The sequence below is a fragment of the Lichenostomus cassidix genome, chromosome W, assembly GCF_008360975.1.
Source record: "Lichenostomus cassidix isolate B80296 chromosome W, HeHo_3.0, whole genome shotgun sequence".
NCBI classification, from domain to species: Eukaryota; Metazoa; Chordata; class Aves; order Passeriformes; family Meliphagidae; genus Lichenostomus; species Lichenostomus cassidix.
The window spans coordinates 2,104,339-2,119,473 of record NC_139510.1 but is presented as its reverse complement, the minus strand read 5'-3'; the positions used below and the strand labels follow the sequence as shown (position 1 = coordinate 2,119,473).

At 45.4% G+C, this 15,135-nt stretch overlaps 1 protein-coding gene and 2 long non-coding RNA genes across 3 annotated transcripts in view; 2 read left to right on the top strand and 1 right to left on the bottom strand.

Annotated features, from left to right (window-relative positions):
- The window catches only part of LOC146425296 (uncharacterized), a 474,460-nt gene that overhangs the window by 147,862 nt on the left and 311,463 nt on the right, over positions 1 to 15,135 (bottom strand). The window lies entirely within an intron of this gene.
- LOC146425306 (uncharacterized) overlaps positions 1 to 15,135 on the top strand; it is a 241,556-nt gene that overhangs the window by 172,278 nt on the left and 54,143 nt on the right. The gene's annotated exons all lie outside the window — the stretch shown is intronic.
- The window catches only part of LOC146425308 (zinc finger protein 462-like), a 204,720-nt gene that overhangs the window by 165,409 nt on the left and 24,176 nt on the right, over positions 1 to 15,135 (top strand). Inside the window, 1 exon segment of the mRNA XM_085041554.1 lies at positions 3,059 to 3,185. Within this exon segment, the coding sequence (XP_084897680.1) occupies positions 3,059 to 3,185 (127 nt within the window).

The window sequence follows — 15,135 nt, the reverse complement described above, 5'->3', positions numbered from 1 at the left end:
ATGCATCCAGGAGTACTGAGAGATCTGGCAGACACCATAGTGAGGCCCCTCACAATCATCTTTGAAAGGTCGTGGAGATCAGGAGAGGTGCCTGAGGACTGGAAGTGAATGTCACCCCAATCTTCAAAAAGGGTAAGAAGGAGAACCCAGGGAGCTACTGGCCAGTCAGCCTCACCTCAATCCCTGGAAAGGTGATGGAGAACCTCATTCTGCAGGCCATCTCTACATATATGGAGGATAAGGTGATCAAGAACAGTCAGCATGGATTCACTAAAGGGAAATCATGCTTGACCAGCATGATTGCTTTCTACAATGAAAAACTACCTGGATCAATGAGGGAAGAGCTGTGGATATTGGCTACCTGGACTTCAGCAAGGCTTTTGACACTGTCTCTCACAACATCCTCATAGGCAAACTCTGGAAGGGTAGACTGGATGAGTGGACAGTGAGGTGGGTTGAGAACTGCTTGAATGGCAGATCCCAGAGGGTCATGATCAGTGGCACAGGGTTTAGTTGGAGGCCTCTCACTAGTGGTGTCCCCCAGGGTTCAGTGCTGGGCCCAGTATTGTTTAACTTATTCATTGATGACTTGGCTAAAGGGGCAGATGCCTCCTCAGCAAATTTGCTGATGACACAGCTGGGAGGAACGGCCAATACCCCAGAGTGCTGTGCAGCCCTATTGTGATAATGGCTGCAAGTTCCCCACACCCCTTTCTTAACGACTGTACTTGTCACCTATTGTCCTGCCTTCCCTACTCCACATAGTCCTAGCCACGCCCCCAGTTTTCTCTATTGGTTCCTGTACCCTAACCCCACGTGGCCCTGGCCACTCCCTCGGGTTTCCCCTATTGGTTCCTGTACTCCTAACTCCACCCCTGTACCTCCCCTGTACCCAGAGGTCACTGGGCCTGTGTGCTGTCCCTGCCCCTCTCTGTTTCCCTATAAAACCCCTTACCCTCCGCTATCTTGCTGTCTATGCTCCACGTGTGTTTATGCTCCACATGTGGCTGTGCATGTGAGGCCTTCGCCCTCGAGGCATCTCTGCCTCGGGGAGGTCGTTGGCCTCTGCTGCACCATGCGAATAAACATCTTCCATGGACACAACGCATAGACCCTCCTTGCCTCCTTTATCACCGCCGGTTGTGGAAGCAGACGAACCAGAGCTAGCCTTATGGCTCCCCGGCCGGTGAGAGTGCAGTGTCCAGCCCTGGGACAGAGGGTTTGGAGCACTGAGGCGCTGAACCGGGCTGGGTAGAGAAGCTCTAGAGTAAAGTCTGCTGTAACATCCTTTAAACCGCAACACAGCCCTTCAGAAGAACCTCAACAGGTTGGAGAGATGGGCAGAGAGGAACCATCTGAAATTCAACAAAGGCAAGTACAGGGTCCTGCACCTGGGGAGGAATAACCCTGGGCACTAGCACAGGGTGGGGGCTGACCTGCTGGAAAGCAGCTCTGCAGAGAAGGACCTGGGAGTCCTGGTGTCCATGGAACCAGCAGTGTGCCCTTGTGGCCAAAAAGGCCAATGGGATCATGGGGTGCATTGGGAAGAGCATTGCCAGCAGGTTGAGGGAGGTGATCCTGCCCCTCTACTCAGCCCTGGTGAGGCACATCTGGAGTTCTGTGTCCAGTTTGGGGCTCCTCAGTGCAAGAGAGACATGAAGCTCCTGGAGCAGGTCCAGCAGTGGCTACAGAGATGATGAGGGGACTGGAGCATCTCTCTTATGAGGCAAGACTGAGGGAGTTGGGCCTGTTCAGCCTTGAGAAGAGATGACTGAGAGGGAACCTCATCAATGTCTGTCAATGTCTGCAGGGAGGTGTCAGAAGATGGAGCCAGGCTCTTCTTGGTGGTGCCCAGGAACAGGACAAGAAACAACGGCCAGAAACTGATGCACAGGAAGTTCCACCTGAACATGAGGAAGAACTTCTTCCCTATGCAGTGACTGAGAACTGACACACATTGCCCAGAGAGGGTGTGGAGTCTCCCTCACTGGACATATTCCAGAACCATCTGGATAGCATCCTGTGCAATGTGCTCTGGGATGACCCTGCTCAAGCAGGGAGGTTGGACCAGATGAAATACTGTGGTCCCTTCCAATCTTACCCATTCTGTGATCCTGTGATTACTGTCAGGGGCAAAACAGGCTTGACTTGAGGGAAATTAAGTTAATTTATTGACAGTTAAAATAGAGTTGGATGGTGAGAAACAAAGACCAAAAAAACCCTTAAACACCTCTTCCTCCCTCTCACCTACTTTTCCCAAGCTCAACTTCACTCTTTCCTTTGCAATTCCTCTACCTTCTCCCCCAACCCAAGTGGCACAGGGAATATGGGCCACTGGCCAAAGATGAACCCATGAGTGAAGTTGGTGGCACCTCTGTAAAAACATATTTTAAAAAGGGCAGAAAATGATGAAGAGAGTAGATGGGAATGCAGAGAGAACAAGGAAAGTGAGAGGAGGAGGGAATTGGGAGAAACAACAGAAGAGTAGGAGGTGCTATATGGTAGAGCAGATACTCTCAAAGGGACTCCAGTCTGTGGAGAACCCACACTAGGGCAGCTATTCCCCCATTCTATGTCCCCGTCCCCATCCCCCCCCATCTCCAAATGTCCATAAGAATAGTTTACTTTGGCTATCTGTCAAAGTGATCACTCAGGTCCCATCTTTTCACACATGAAGCTGAATAAAGCTTTCACAAAGGATTTTTCTGCAGTGATGTTGTGCAAAAGTGATATTTGATCCTATCAGTTTTACACTCCAATGAAAGGAGGGATACAACAGAGTACTTAGCATTCCTTGGATTTTTTTATTTTCTATACTTCAAAATGAGGGAAGCTTCTCAAATAATAGGACCATTTTGAGAAGACAAATGGAGGCATTTAGTATAAAAAAAAATGAAGAACCATTAACAGTGAATGCAATTTTATTTGAAGGAAAATGTATTTATTTGACTAGATGCCTGATAAATTTCCCATTTCAGCCTATAGCTTTGTTGATGGGTTGTTTTTTTTTCAATAGTTGATGATGGTGTTTATTGAAAAAAAAAACATTTATTTTAAGGTGAGTCGTAATTTTGAGCTGGTTGGATGGGTTAACTTGGATCAGCTGGAACAAATGAAGGGAAAAACAGAGAACTCCAGCAGCGATGAGGAAGAAAAAGAGTCAACCCACAAGACTGAAGAGAGAGGTCAGTATACTTGCTTTTTCTTTTATGCTGGATAAAGTCATGGACCCTGCTGGTTACATCAAGCAAGATCAACTGTTGACTCAACAGGAGATTGCTTAAGTCATGTAAGCTTGTCGGTATGGGAAAAACGGAGCTTTTGTCAAGACCCTTCCTGAAGGAATTTTGTGGTTTTAATGTTTATGATAAGATTTCTTCCCCTAACCTGCAGCTGTAGCAGACATTAATGTCTTGTGTAGACCAGCAGCTAAAAAGGGATGAAGAGTCATACTGTCTTTGTGAGGATATCAGCACAAGCACACACAAGCACAAATGCTGAAATTACTGTGGAAACCATGGTATCCAGGCAGGGAAAAGAAGGTACTATCAGCTGAGTCTCATAAATCCCTATAAACTCTACCATGGGAGGAAAAAACCCATAAAATTAAGATCATCATTTAAATTGGCTTCAGGATACTTGAAATTTGTGACACTTTGGCTTCAGGATACTTGAGATTCTTGACACTTATGAAAATGTAAGGATATCACCTTCTAGGTTGGAGATTTAAATTTGCAGGGAGAAACAGACATAATTGCTTTGTGTGACCAGCAGTTAAGCTAGGTATAATGTTTTAGCAAGTTTACTTAGATTTTTTTCCCTGCAGTCTTCTTTAATATCTGATTGGCTGAAAAATCTGTATTTGACTGTTCAAATGAGTGATTTAAAAATCATGCTTATTTCTCAAAGTGTATTTCACTGCTGTTCTTTCCTGGCTTCCCTTTAGAAGTGACAGTTATTAATTTTTCTCCTTTTCACGTAATAGCAGTTCTAATTTTTAATTTTTTTCTGAAGTGGATAAAAATATGTAAAATCCTTATGCCATCTACCTTTATAAAAAGTCCAAGTTCTATTGACTTTATCTTTTGCAAAATGGTATCTTGCACCTTATAGTGGTGGTCTTCAAGTGTCCAACTGACCCAGGTGCTGAAGTCATGGATACGTGGCTTGGGTGCAGTGTCACATGTTGTCTTGGTTTGAAAGACAGGTGTCTGCCAAGGAAGGTGGGAGCCTCCCTTGAAAATTGAGAGCATGATGCCCCCCCCCCCCAAATTATTATAACTTTGAAATAAGGGGCTTTCAGGCAAAGATATGGGAAAAGGAATAACAGTTCTCTACTAGTATTTATAGCAAGGCAAACAAACAACAACGGTATCAACAACAAAAAAACCCAGAAATTCAGTAACAGCCTTCTCTCGGCTGGCAAAGCACCTTCCCTTTGGGTGTAGTTATGGTCACAGCTGGCAGGGCAGGTGCAATGATTTCCTCTCGGCTGCAGGGGCGCTGTGGCACGAGTCAAGCTGCATCTCCCTCATGCGGTAATGGCAGGCGGGCTGGATGGCGAAATGGGCTGCAGCGGAAACCTCGGAGTAGCAAGCTGGAACAGCAGAGGCGGGCACCCCTGGGGTAGCAAGCAAGAGGCAGCAGAAACTCTGCAGCTGTGGCAGATTCCATGGTGTGTCCTGGCAGGCAGAGGGGTGCAGGGTCACAGTACAGCAAAAAACCCGGCGCAGTGGCAGAAAAACAGCGGGGCTGGGTAGCGGCAGTCTGGCTCCCGAACCTGGAGAGGCTTCCTCAGAGGTGGAGGGGCTCGGGGTCCCAGGTTTTCCCCTGAGACACCTGCGTAGATGGTGAGAGTCCTTTCCAGTGAGGTAGGATGTTAATAAGGTCTCAGTTCAATGGCCGCTCTTACAAGCAGAGCCTCACTCACAGTAGAAGAAAAGTAGGAGACGGACCTCCGCAGTGGTTATGCCAAGAGATCTAGGAGCTGTGGCCAGCCCCTTCCTGCTGTAGTGTGCTTATGCTGTTCTAGAGACTTCTCCCTAGCAGAAACCTGTACCATCCCATGCTGTAATCTTATTGGTTTACCCCTTTCTCCTCCCTGGCTCCTCCCCTCTGGCTTCCCGTAGTTGGTTCTTCTGAGTAACCACGCCTCTGTTCCCTCTCCTGATAACCCGCTGAGAAAGCGGAACTCAGGGTTCACCATCTTGGCTTTCCAGCACCCCGAATCCTCCCCTGCCTCTCCGCCCCTCTCCACCCTCCTCTGACCCTCGACTGTGGAGCTTAATAAATCCCTGGAAACTTCAGATGGTGATCCTGCATTTCTTCCATCGCCACGCCTCCACAGAGTCTCGCGTCCCCCGCAGCTCCACTGCCTGCTACAGCCACGTGTCTGCCTGGCGTGTTCTGGCCACGGGTGGCCCCCTCCACATTGCGGCGTGGGGTGGCCGTTTGTGAATCATGATACTGCGCTGCTGCACCTTCCACCAGCCCAAATCTCACGATATCTCTGCCCCTCCAAGAGAAAACCCTTCCAATAAGAGAGCACCCAGTTACACCCTTCCCCTGGAGCTTGGCTACTTCTTTGTCTCTCTTAAGTACCGATCGTTATTGTCTCTTAGCAACATATGGGAGAAAATTCCCTGAGGGAAAAAACCAAAAGGAGCAATCCTAACCTCCTACACATGTTAACATCATCTTCTAGATGATATTTAAAAGCTGCTTCCAATTAAAAATATTTTAATTACTAATTAATATATAATTACTATAGGACTATACCTGTGCTTGTAAATATTGCCTGTAACGGTAGCTAATGTTACAGCTTTCAAACTGCACCAAACTGTAATGTCTTATACCACTTGGATGCTTTTGCTGGTATTAGTCTTCATGGTGTTATCAGGAGGTGGGATTTGCCTATTTTCAGTCTCTGAGTATCTGTGAGGAAATGTTGGCTCAACCCTCTGAAGTCCCTGACTTATGCAGAGCCAGGATTTCTTTCTGTGAGTGAAGCTGTGGCCTAGATTGGCAGTTTAAGACTGATGTCTGCTATATTTAGGTATGTCATTGCAAAGAATGGGCTGTTGGGACACTGGGCCAAAGAATGACTATTCCTCCTTGGAGAAGGAGAAGTTGGGCATGTCATTTTAGCAGAGTTGAACTGCTGTGTCAGTTGGAAAGGTGTGGCTAACCCCAATGGGCAGCTAATGGCATCTGATACCCTGTTATGAATGGAGACAGAGGGTGGATAGATTTTACCAGCTGCCTAGGCCTATGACAACTAGCAATCAACCTATTCAGAGCAACCAGCACTCCAAAAACCCAGTCTCGCTTGCAAGTCCTTATAATGACAGCTGATAAGGTCTAATATAAAATGAATTACTGTTTATTAGACACAAGAGGGAACGGAGCAGAGAGCCAGACAACTTATTACTACACAATATATGAAAAGCTACTCATAGCTAAACAAACATATATATATATTGCCCAAAAATAGGGAGACTACGGATAGCCAAGAACAATAGAGCGCTTAAAAGGTACCTATTATTGTTATTATTGCTAGCAAAGAAGAATACAATTTTAGGAAACCAATGATCTTACCAAAATCCAATTTTGGTGCTGGAATACATTAGAATCTGCCCTCAATCTTGCAAGAAGTTACCACAGAGCTGTGTCCAGACTCTGGGGAGAGGCTTTCCCTCATGCTCCAGTATCCATGTAGAAAAGCTTCTACCTTTTGTGAAAATCCGTGAGTTTTTATAGGATAAAAGTGTGGCTTGTGTGGTCACCAAAATGTTGTTGTTTATTTTCTACATTCTCTCTTCATTCCACAATATGAGTTACGGGTAGTGGTTTTAGACTTTCGGGTGACAACAGATAACCCTGGCCAGGCTGTCAACCTAACTGGAGCCATCCATTTTCTGCGACTGAGCAGAGAGAGAGAGAGAGAGAGAGAGAGAGAGGAGGGGGGGAACACCCTGCCACACACCCCTTTGGTCAGTTGGGGTCAGCTGTCCCAGCTGTGATTCCTCCCAACTTCTTGTGCATCCTGATTTGCCCCAAGCGAGCCCAGAGACACTTCAGAAACAAAGTCAGAGAAGTGACACTTACTTCAGAAACAAAGTCAGAGAAGTGAGTATTTGCTTTATTCAGTGCACTGGGTGTGGGGGATTCACTCATCCAAACACACACACTCCAGCACTTCCAACAATACGATATTATGGGTAAAATTCATGAATATTCATCACATTCCCCAGGATAGGAGTGGTTATACAAATCATTTCTTGGAAGTCATTAATATCATTAGCATGTGCGTCACGCATGCTCTGTGTGTCTCGGTGGTCTTTGGAGACCTCCACGATGAAGGTCCCAGTAGTCTTCATCACAATGCAGTTTTCACCTTTCTCTCTGGAACATGATCAGTCCTTCATGGGATAATTCAGCGGTTTCTGCGCTGGCTTCAAGCAGATTCTTGTCCCTCTTATCTTGATAAGATTAAGGGAATCCTGTTTTTCTAGGTTTTAGAATTCACATATTTCGTCTCTCAATAGTTAACTTGAGTTACCAATTGACCACTCCTTTCTCAATCCCCAGCCTGCTTGCTTGCAGGGCAGTGTGAGAAGCAGAGAAGGCCTTGATGCTGTATGAGCCCTTCTCAGCAACGACAAAAACATCCCTGAATTATCAACACTGTTTCCAGCACAAATCCAAAACACAGTACCATGTGGACTATTAGGAAGAAAACTTTATTCTAGCCAAAACCAGTGCAGAAAGGAAATGAATACCTGATTGCTGGTAAAGGACAAAAGAAAATATTTGGACCTAGAAGGAAGATGATGTGCATAGAAAAGGACAAAGTTTTTTATCGGAGATACTTTAGGGAAAGAGTAGCTGGTCTTGCTAGAAGTTGCATCCCAGAGAGACTGTCTCTACTGACCTTTACATCTTACCCTTAAAAGAAATCTAGATCTTTTTCTCTGGGTTGGTGTATTGCATGGGAGAAAGGAGCTTTATGAATTTTTGCAGTTTGATAGACTTTAAGATAGCTAGTTCCCCAAGACTTAGTCTCGTTTGCAAGATTCTTTGATATTTGGCCGATTTCTCTAAAAATACCATTTATTAGACACAGAAAATAACAAACATACAAACATAGAACAGATTGACACACATAGACACACAATGAATGCATAGTTGCACCACTATAATAGCTAAAAATGCAATTATGTGGTAAAAGCTTGCTTGAACTATAAAAATAGTTTAAAAAATGCAAGTTAAGAAATGCTTGCTTAATGCAAGTTAAGAAATGCTTGCTTGTGCTAGCTGAAATGCAAGTTAAGAAAGGTACCTATAAATTAGCCGGAATAATACAATCTAGGAAACCAATGATCTTACCAAATCCAGTTTTTGGAGCTGGAATACATTAGTTTTCCTCACCCAATCCCAGGGAAGTAACCACAGGGCTGCGTCGAAACCCTGGGGAGAAGACTTTACTTCACGCTCCAATGTCCATGTAGAAAGCTTCTACCTTTTCTGAGATTTTGTGAGCTTTTTATAGGATAAAAGTGTGTATTTGTAGTCACTGAAAATTTGCTCACATTCTCTCTACATTCCACAGGGGAGTGTCTTTTCAGACTTTCAGTCGCCAGCACCAGGTAGCTGTTGATTAGGCTATCAACCTAAATCTGAGCCATCCATTTCTTGGGACTGATCAGGGAGAGAGAGAAGGGGGAGGGGGGAGGTCCTGCCACAGTTGAGTTTTTAGATTTTTTTTTTTTAACGTATATAAAAATGAATGTGCACTTGTGTTTGTGTGTGTAATGTGGGAAAATCAGATGCAAGTCAGGTGTCTATGCAGTATGTTACCCCTCTCTTATAGACCCCAGGTAAGTGCACAGCCTGACTACTCTTTCTAGGAGGCAGTCTGAATTCACAGTCCAAGGAACCAAACTAATCAGGGACTCATGGGAAAGTAGGTGGGAACATATAATGTATTCAGAAGGGACAGCCAAATTAGTAGGGTAGTGCTTGTTAATGGGAATTATAAATTCTCCCTAGTCATTTGAGCAAAATAGTCTATATTATGTCTGCACAGTCCTAGAATAAATTTCCTGTTGTCTACTGTACTCTGGATTTCTTCTTGTGCAGAAGAACAGCTGTCCCCTCCAAAACTTCTACCCTCTGTAGGTGTTATGGTACAGGGGCAATGTGTTTCAGTGGTATTTATAAATTTGGACCATGTATATGGTATTAACTGTAGGAATAATATCCAGATGTAAATGGAGCCCATGGCACTGACTTTCTGTTGCTCATATCAGATGGGGACTTAGCTTTGTTATTGTTTAACCCCATAGTGAATACACTGATGCTAAAAAATACGAAATAAGTTTTTTCTTCTAGATAGAAGGGATTAAATAAAAAGTGTAAAGAACCATTCAATTTAGAACTTTTAATAAAGGGCAACCAGTGGGAAACACGTAGCAAGAAAGCTTTTACAAAATTTAACATGGAGAAGAAAAGTGAGCACATGGGCGGTTCTGAGTTTATAGGTTGATCTCTAATGGAGTAAATTTGAGAGTGAAGAAGCCAAGTGAGAAGATCTAAGAACTGAAATGAAGCAAAATCCCTTTTCATTCATTATGTAATTTGGGAGGAGTCAGAAAGACATTCTGTTGATTTCTTACTTAAAAAAACTCCTGCTAAGAAATTAAGGCTCTGAGTATATTCTGTCTCATTTCCAGTAAAAAGAATGAAGCATGATCATACAATCAGAATGGCCTGAGTTGGAAGGGACCTTAAAGATCATCTTGTTCCAACCCTCCTGCCATGGGCAGGGACAGCTTCCACTAGACCAGGTTGCTCCAAGCCTCATCCAACCTGTCCTTGAACACTGCCAGGGATAGGGTGTCGCTGTTGAGACAGACACGACATTCACATACAGACACAAACCAAAGACTTCAAGCAAAAGAAAGAATGTCTTTATTACTACAAAGTCTCTTTTATACTATTTCTTAGTATTAGTGTTACATGTTCATTGGCCCCTAACTTACTACATTGCAATATCATTGGTTACCTATAACTAGCAAACATTCTTGCAAAAACAGCCTCCCTCTTGCAGGTGTACATTCCTCCTTCTGTTGTTTTTGCTTCTTGCTTCTGTTGATGCTAAGATTCTCATGGGTACAAGCTGATTTTTATCAAGGTCAATGTCTGTGAGCTGAAGCAGGCCAGCTGTTAGTTCCCACAGTAGGGCAGCCACAGCTTCTATGAAGAGCCTGTGCCACTACCTGTGGCAGGACACCCCCCTCCCCCTTCTCTCTCTCTCTGACGGTCCCAGGAAATGGATGGCTCAGATTAGGTTGATAGCCTAAATCAACAGCTACCTGGTGCTGGCGACTGAAAGTCTGAAAAGACACTCCCCTGTGGAATGCAGAGAGAATGTGAGCAAATTTTCAGTGACTACAAATACACACTTTTATCCTATAAAAAGCTCACGAAATCTTAGAAAGGTAGAAGCTTTCTACATGGATATAGAAGTGTGAAGTAAGCCTCTCCCCAGGTCTGGACGCAGCCCTGTGGTTACTTCCCGAGGGATTGAGTGAGGACGCTGATGTATCTCCAGCTCCAAAAACTGGATTTGGTGAGATCATTGAGTTTCCTAAATTGTATTATTCCAGCTAACTTATAGGTACCTTTCTTAACTTGCATTTCAGCTAGCTCAAGCAAGCATTTCTTGCATTTTTAACTATTTTTATAGTTCAAGCAAGGTTTTACCCCATAATTGCATTTTTAGCTATTATAGTGTTGCAATTATGTGTTCATTGTGTGTTTCTGTGTGTCAATCTGTTCTATGTTTGTATGTTTGTTATGTTCTGTGTCAAATAAATGGTATTTTTAGAGAAATCGGCCAGATATCAAAGAATCTTGCGAACGGGACTAAGTCTTGGGGAACTAGCTATCTTAAAGTCTGTCAAACTGCAAAACCACATAAATCTCCTCTCTCTAATGCAAGACACTACCTCACCACCCTCACAGTAAAGAATTTTTTCCTGATATCTCATCTAAACCTACTTTCTGTCAGTGGGAAGCAATTCCCCCTTGTCTTGTCAGTCCCTGTCCTTGTAAATAGTCTCTCTCCATCTTTCTTGTAGGCTCCATTCAAGTCCTGGAAGGCCACAATTAGGTCACCCCGGAGCATTCTTTTGTCCAGGCTGAACAATCCCAACTCTCTCAGTCTTTCCTCATAGCAGAAGTGCTCCATCCCTCTCATCAACTTGATGGCCTCCTCTGGACTTGCTCCAATGGGTTTATGTCCTTCCTGTGCTAGGGACCTCAGAGCTGGATGAAGCTCTGCAGTTGGGGTCCCACCTGAGTGGAGTAGAGGGGCAGAATCCCCTCCTTCACCCTGCTGCCTGCACTGCTTTGGATGCAGCCCAAGACATGGTTGGCTTTCTAGACTGACAGTGCACATGGCCGGGGCATGTCCAACCTCTCATCCACCAAAACCCTCAAGTCCTTCTTGGCTGGGCTGCTCTCCAACCCTTCATCCTTCAGTTTGTACTGATATGGGGGGTTGCCCCAACCCCGGTGTAGCACTGGCACTTGGTCTTGTTAAACCTCATAGATTCCCATGGGCCACTTCTCAAGCTTTTCCAGGTCCTTTTGGATGGCCCCATCCTTCAGGTGTGGTAACCGAACCATTCAGCTTGGTGTCATCTGCAAACTTGCTGAGGGTGCACTCCATCCCTGTGTCTATGTCTGTGTGGATCGACACATACAGATAACCTGGACGACTACCAAATGACAGCTGAAATACAAAGAGTAGATTTATCTCATTACCTCATTAAACTACTCAGATAGCAAGGCACCACTGATAGTTTGCCTCATACGAAGTCCTGTCAATGTCAAATGTTCCTCTCAATGCAGCTGATTCAGCATTGTGTTGAAGCAGCACATGTCATCAAACTCAGAACAGTGTATGTGGTGAGACAGGATATCTCCTGCTCATCAGACACTGGACTGGTAAAGTTCCCAGGTGCAGTGCAGTTACTCCTACATTCCAGGTAACAATTGCCTTTGATGTCCTATCTAAACCCTAGGTGAAGGCATACCCCAGGGGCTTTGCATTTGCTACATGAAGAAGAAAAATGAAAGAAGTTACTACACACAAGTATTTACATAGTAATCCTGCAGAAATGCATCCAGAATATGTGCATGTCGTACAAGTCTACAAAGCAGAAGGAGCCAACCTGTGATAAGGAAGGGAAATGGGACTGTCATCTCCTTCTGGTAATGCATACATTGTTGCCCCAGCTCCATAAGCTAAAATTACTCAAGGCCTGGTAGCTTGAGATAGGGCAATGACCCACACAGATTGAAGAGGTTTGGTTTGTGCTTTTTCAGACTGAACTTCAATTTGATAGTGGGTTCATGGCACCAATAACAGAGTTCCAACACTGTCCCCCCAGACAAGGCCTGGACATTTGTTGAAGACAACTGAAATACAAGAACTTGAGAATCTGATAATAACAGAGGATGTAGCATATTTGGTGGATTTAGCAAAGAGCAATCCTGACACTGTATCCACAGCAGTGAATACATATCATCACCCCCTTGATGGGGGCAAGGGGCCAATGTAAGCAACCTGCCAGCTGGTCAAAGCCCACTGACCCTGCTTTATTTTCCACCATGGACCATGTAATGCCCTTAAATGCAGCCATGTACAACTGGTCACACTCTGTCGCTGTTGTACCAGTCATGGAGAGAAACACAGTTAATTGCAACGTGGTCACAAGAGAAGTGCACATTTATTAATTTAACATGCTTTTATATACAGGCGAGAACAATATTCTGATTGGATAGTGGTCACCCACCCCCCGGAGTGTGGCTTCTCGCTTTCGAGTTCAGGCGGCACGCCCCAAAGCCACACAGAAAGGGCGAGCCACCACGCCGCGCACCTGCCAGGTGTGCCCTGGTAGAGAAGCTCACTGACCGGTCTGCGGAGTCCCTGGGGGACAGAGGCGGGTGGGAAACGAGGTGGGACAGAAGAATGTACGACACGCAGTCTGCAGGCTTCCAGGGATTTATTTGAGGGTCTTCGGGTGAGGGTCCAGGGACGGCGAGAAGGGATGGAGAGACGGGGACGGGCTGAGGGCTGGAAGTCCGGAGGCTGCAAGCCCCAAACAGCCAGTAACAAAGGGTTATATGGGGAAGGAAAAGGGGAGTGGTTTGGTGCGCAGACCAATCGGGACAGTCAGAGGTAAGAGGGACAGGGACACAATTCAAATGAACAAATGATGCACAACTCAAGAGGGAACAAAGGAGAAGTCTCTAGAAATAATTTCTTCAACCGCAGGGGCTCATGGTTGGTTTCCACAGGTCTCCATGACCTAAACAGTCCAGGCTGTCACAGGCCCCTGCAACTGGTCTCTTGAGCACTAGAACTTGCAGGCATGCACCACAACACCGGAGTAATTAGATAAAGTGCTACAACACCCAATTCCAAACATACTCTGTTCTCACAGTCTTTATCATTATGTTTCTCATACTTAACGTGAGAAGGGAAAATTTCTGAAGAGAGAGACCCTGTGCAGCCACAGCACTAAATACAAGCATTCTTGCAGGTATCAAAAGCTTCTTGTTGTTGCTTGGCCCAGTGCCAAACAACTATCTTCCCAGCCAGTTTCTGCTGAGAGTGCATCAGTACTGCTAGGTATGGAATGAAAGTTCTCCAGCACTCTGAAAGCCCCAAGAAGGTTTGCAGTTTTTTCACCGTGTTCAGTAGAGGGAATTGCTGTACTGTGTTCAGTATTTCTCTAAGCTGCCCATGCTAAACTATCCCCCAAAAATGCACAGTAGTACCAGGGCCCTGTATTTGGATTAATTGCCCACCCTTGGTCCTGTTAGTGGGCTTTTAACAATTCAGCAGCTGCCTCAATTTCTTGTTGTGACTCCGCCATAATCAATGGATCATCAATATAATGGTAAACAGTGATCTCACCTACCCAGAGTGCTACATCAGCTGCTACCATTTGGTGGCAAACGGAGGGACTGTGGTTGCATCCCTGGGGTAACACCTGAAAGGTATACTGCTGTTGTTGCCAGGTAAAGGCAAACTGATCCTGACTGTCAGAAACAATGGCTATTGAAAAAGAAAGCAATAGCAAGATCCATTACCACCTTTCAGGGATGTAGAGTTTTGCTGATTTTTTCTATGAGGGTAACCATATCTGGTACCTTAACTGCAAGTGGGGGGTGTGACTTCATTCAAGTCTCTGTAACCAAGTCACTCTCCAAGTGCCATCCAATTTTCAAACTGACCAAATAGAGTTGTTAAAAGCAGTCATGGCATCTCTAATGATTCCCACACATTGGAGTGCCGGAATTGTTTGAGTAATTTCCTCTTCCCCCTGGAATGCGATACTGTTTTACATTTACCACCTTGGCAGGCACTGGCAACGCAACAGGATCCCACTCCAGGAGCCCATGCAAAACAGTTATAGATTAAATAGCAAATCCCACTTGCGGAGTCCGGAAACAAAAATGACCATTCAGTGTTTCAACTGTTCACCCTGCCAGCACACCATTGCCCAAGATATATTCTTTAATTGGGGCAATTAATGCCTTTGTGACAAATGGAGAGGTGTCTTGCAGCGGCACAGACTCAAAAACAGCTCTCCCACGCTGCCTGGGGGAGCTGTTTCTAAGCCTAATCATGCCGGGAGGGCTTCTCAGCGGCCGCGGGCTGTGGGACTGTCTTAGACGCAGTCCTCGTAGAATTGTAGCAAGTTGAGAAAGGCAGCTTTTCCATTCCAAGCTCCAAGCGATTTATTGGGACAATAAGGGGGCGAACTGGGGAGTGGGGGAGGGGAGAGGAGAGGCGGGGGAAGATGTGAGCTCCATGGAGGCCGGAATCGAAGAGGGCCGGTTCCGGGTCCCGCCGGGCTTTTATCCGTGGGGCTGGGAGGCGGTCCTGACTCACATCAGCCAGTCAGGAAGGGTCAGAGGGGAGGGATTAGGGGAGGGAACACGCGTTACAACAGTGTCTCCTATCGTTAAAGTAGCCTTAGCTTGGAGGGTGGGGGTGGTACCGTCTCCCAAGCCACAGATCTGCAAAGTCTCTTCATTAAGAGCAATATCACC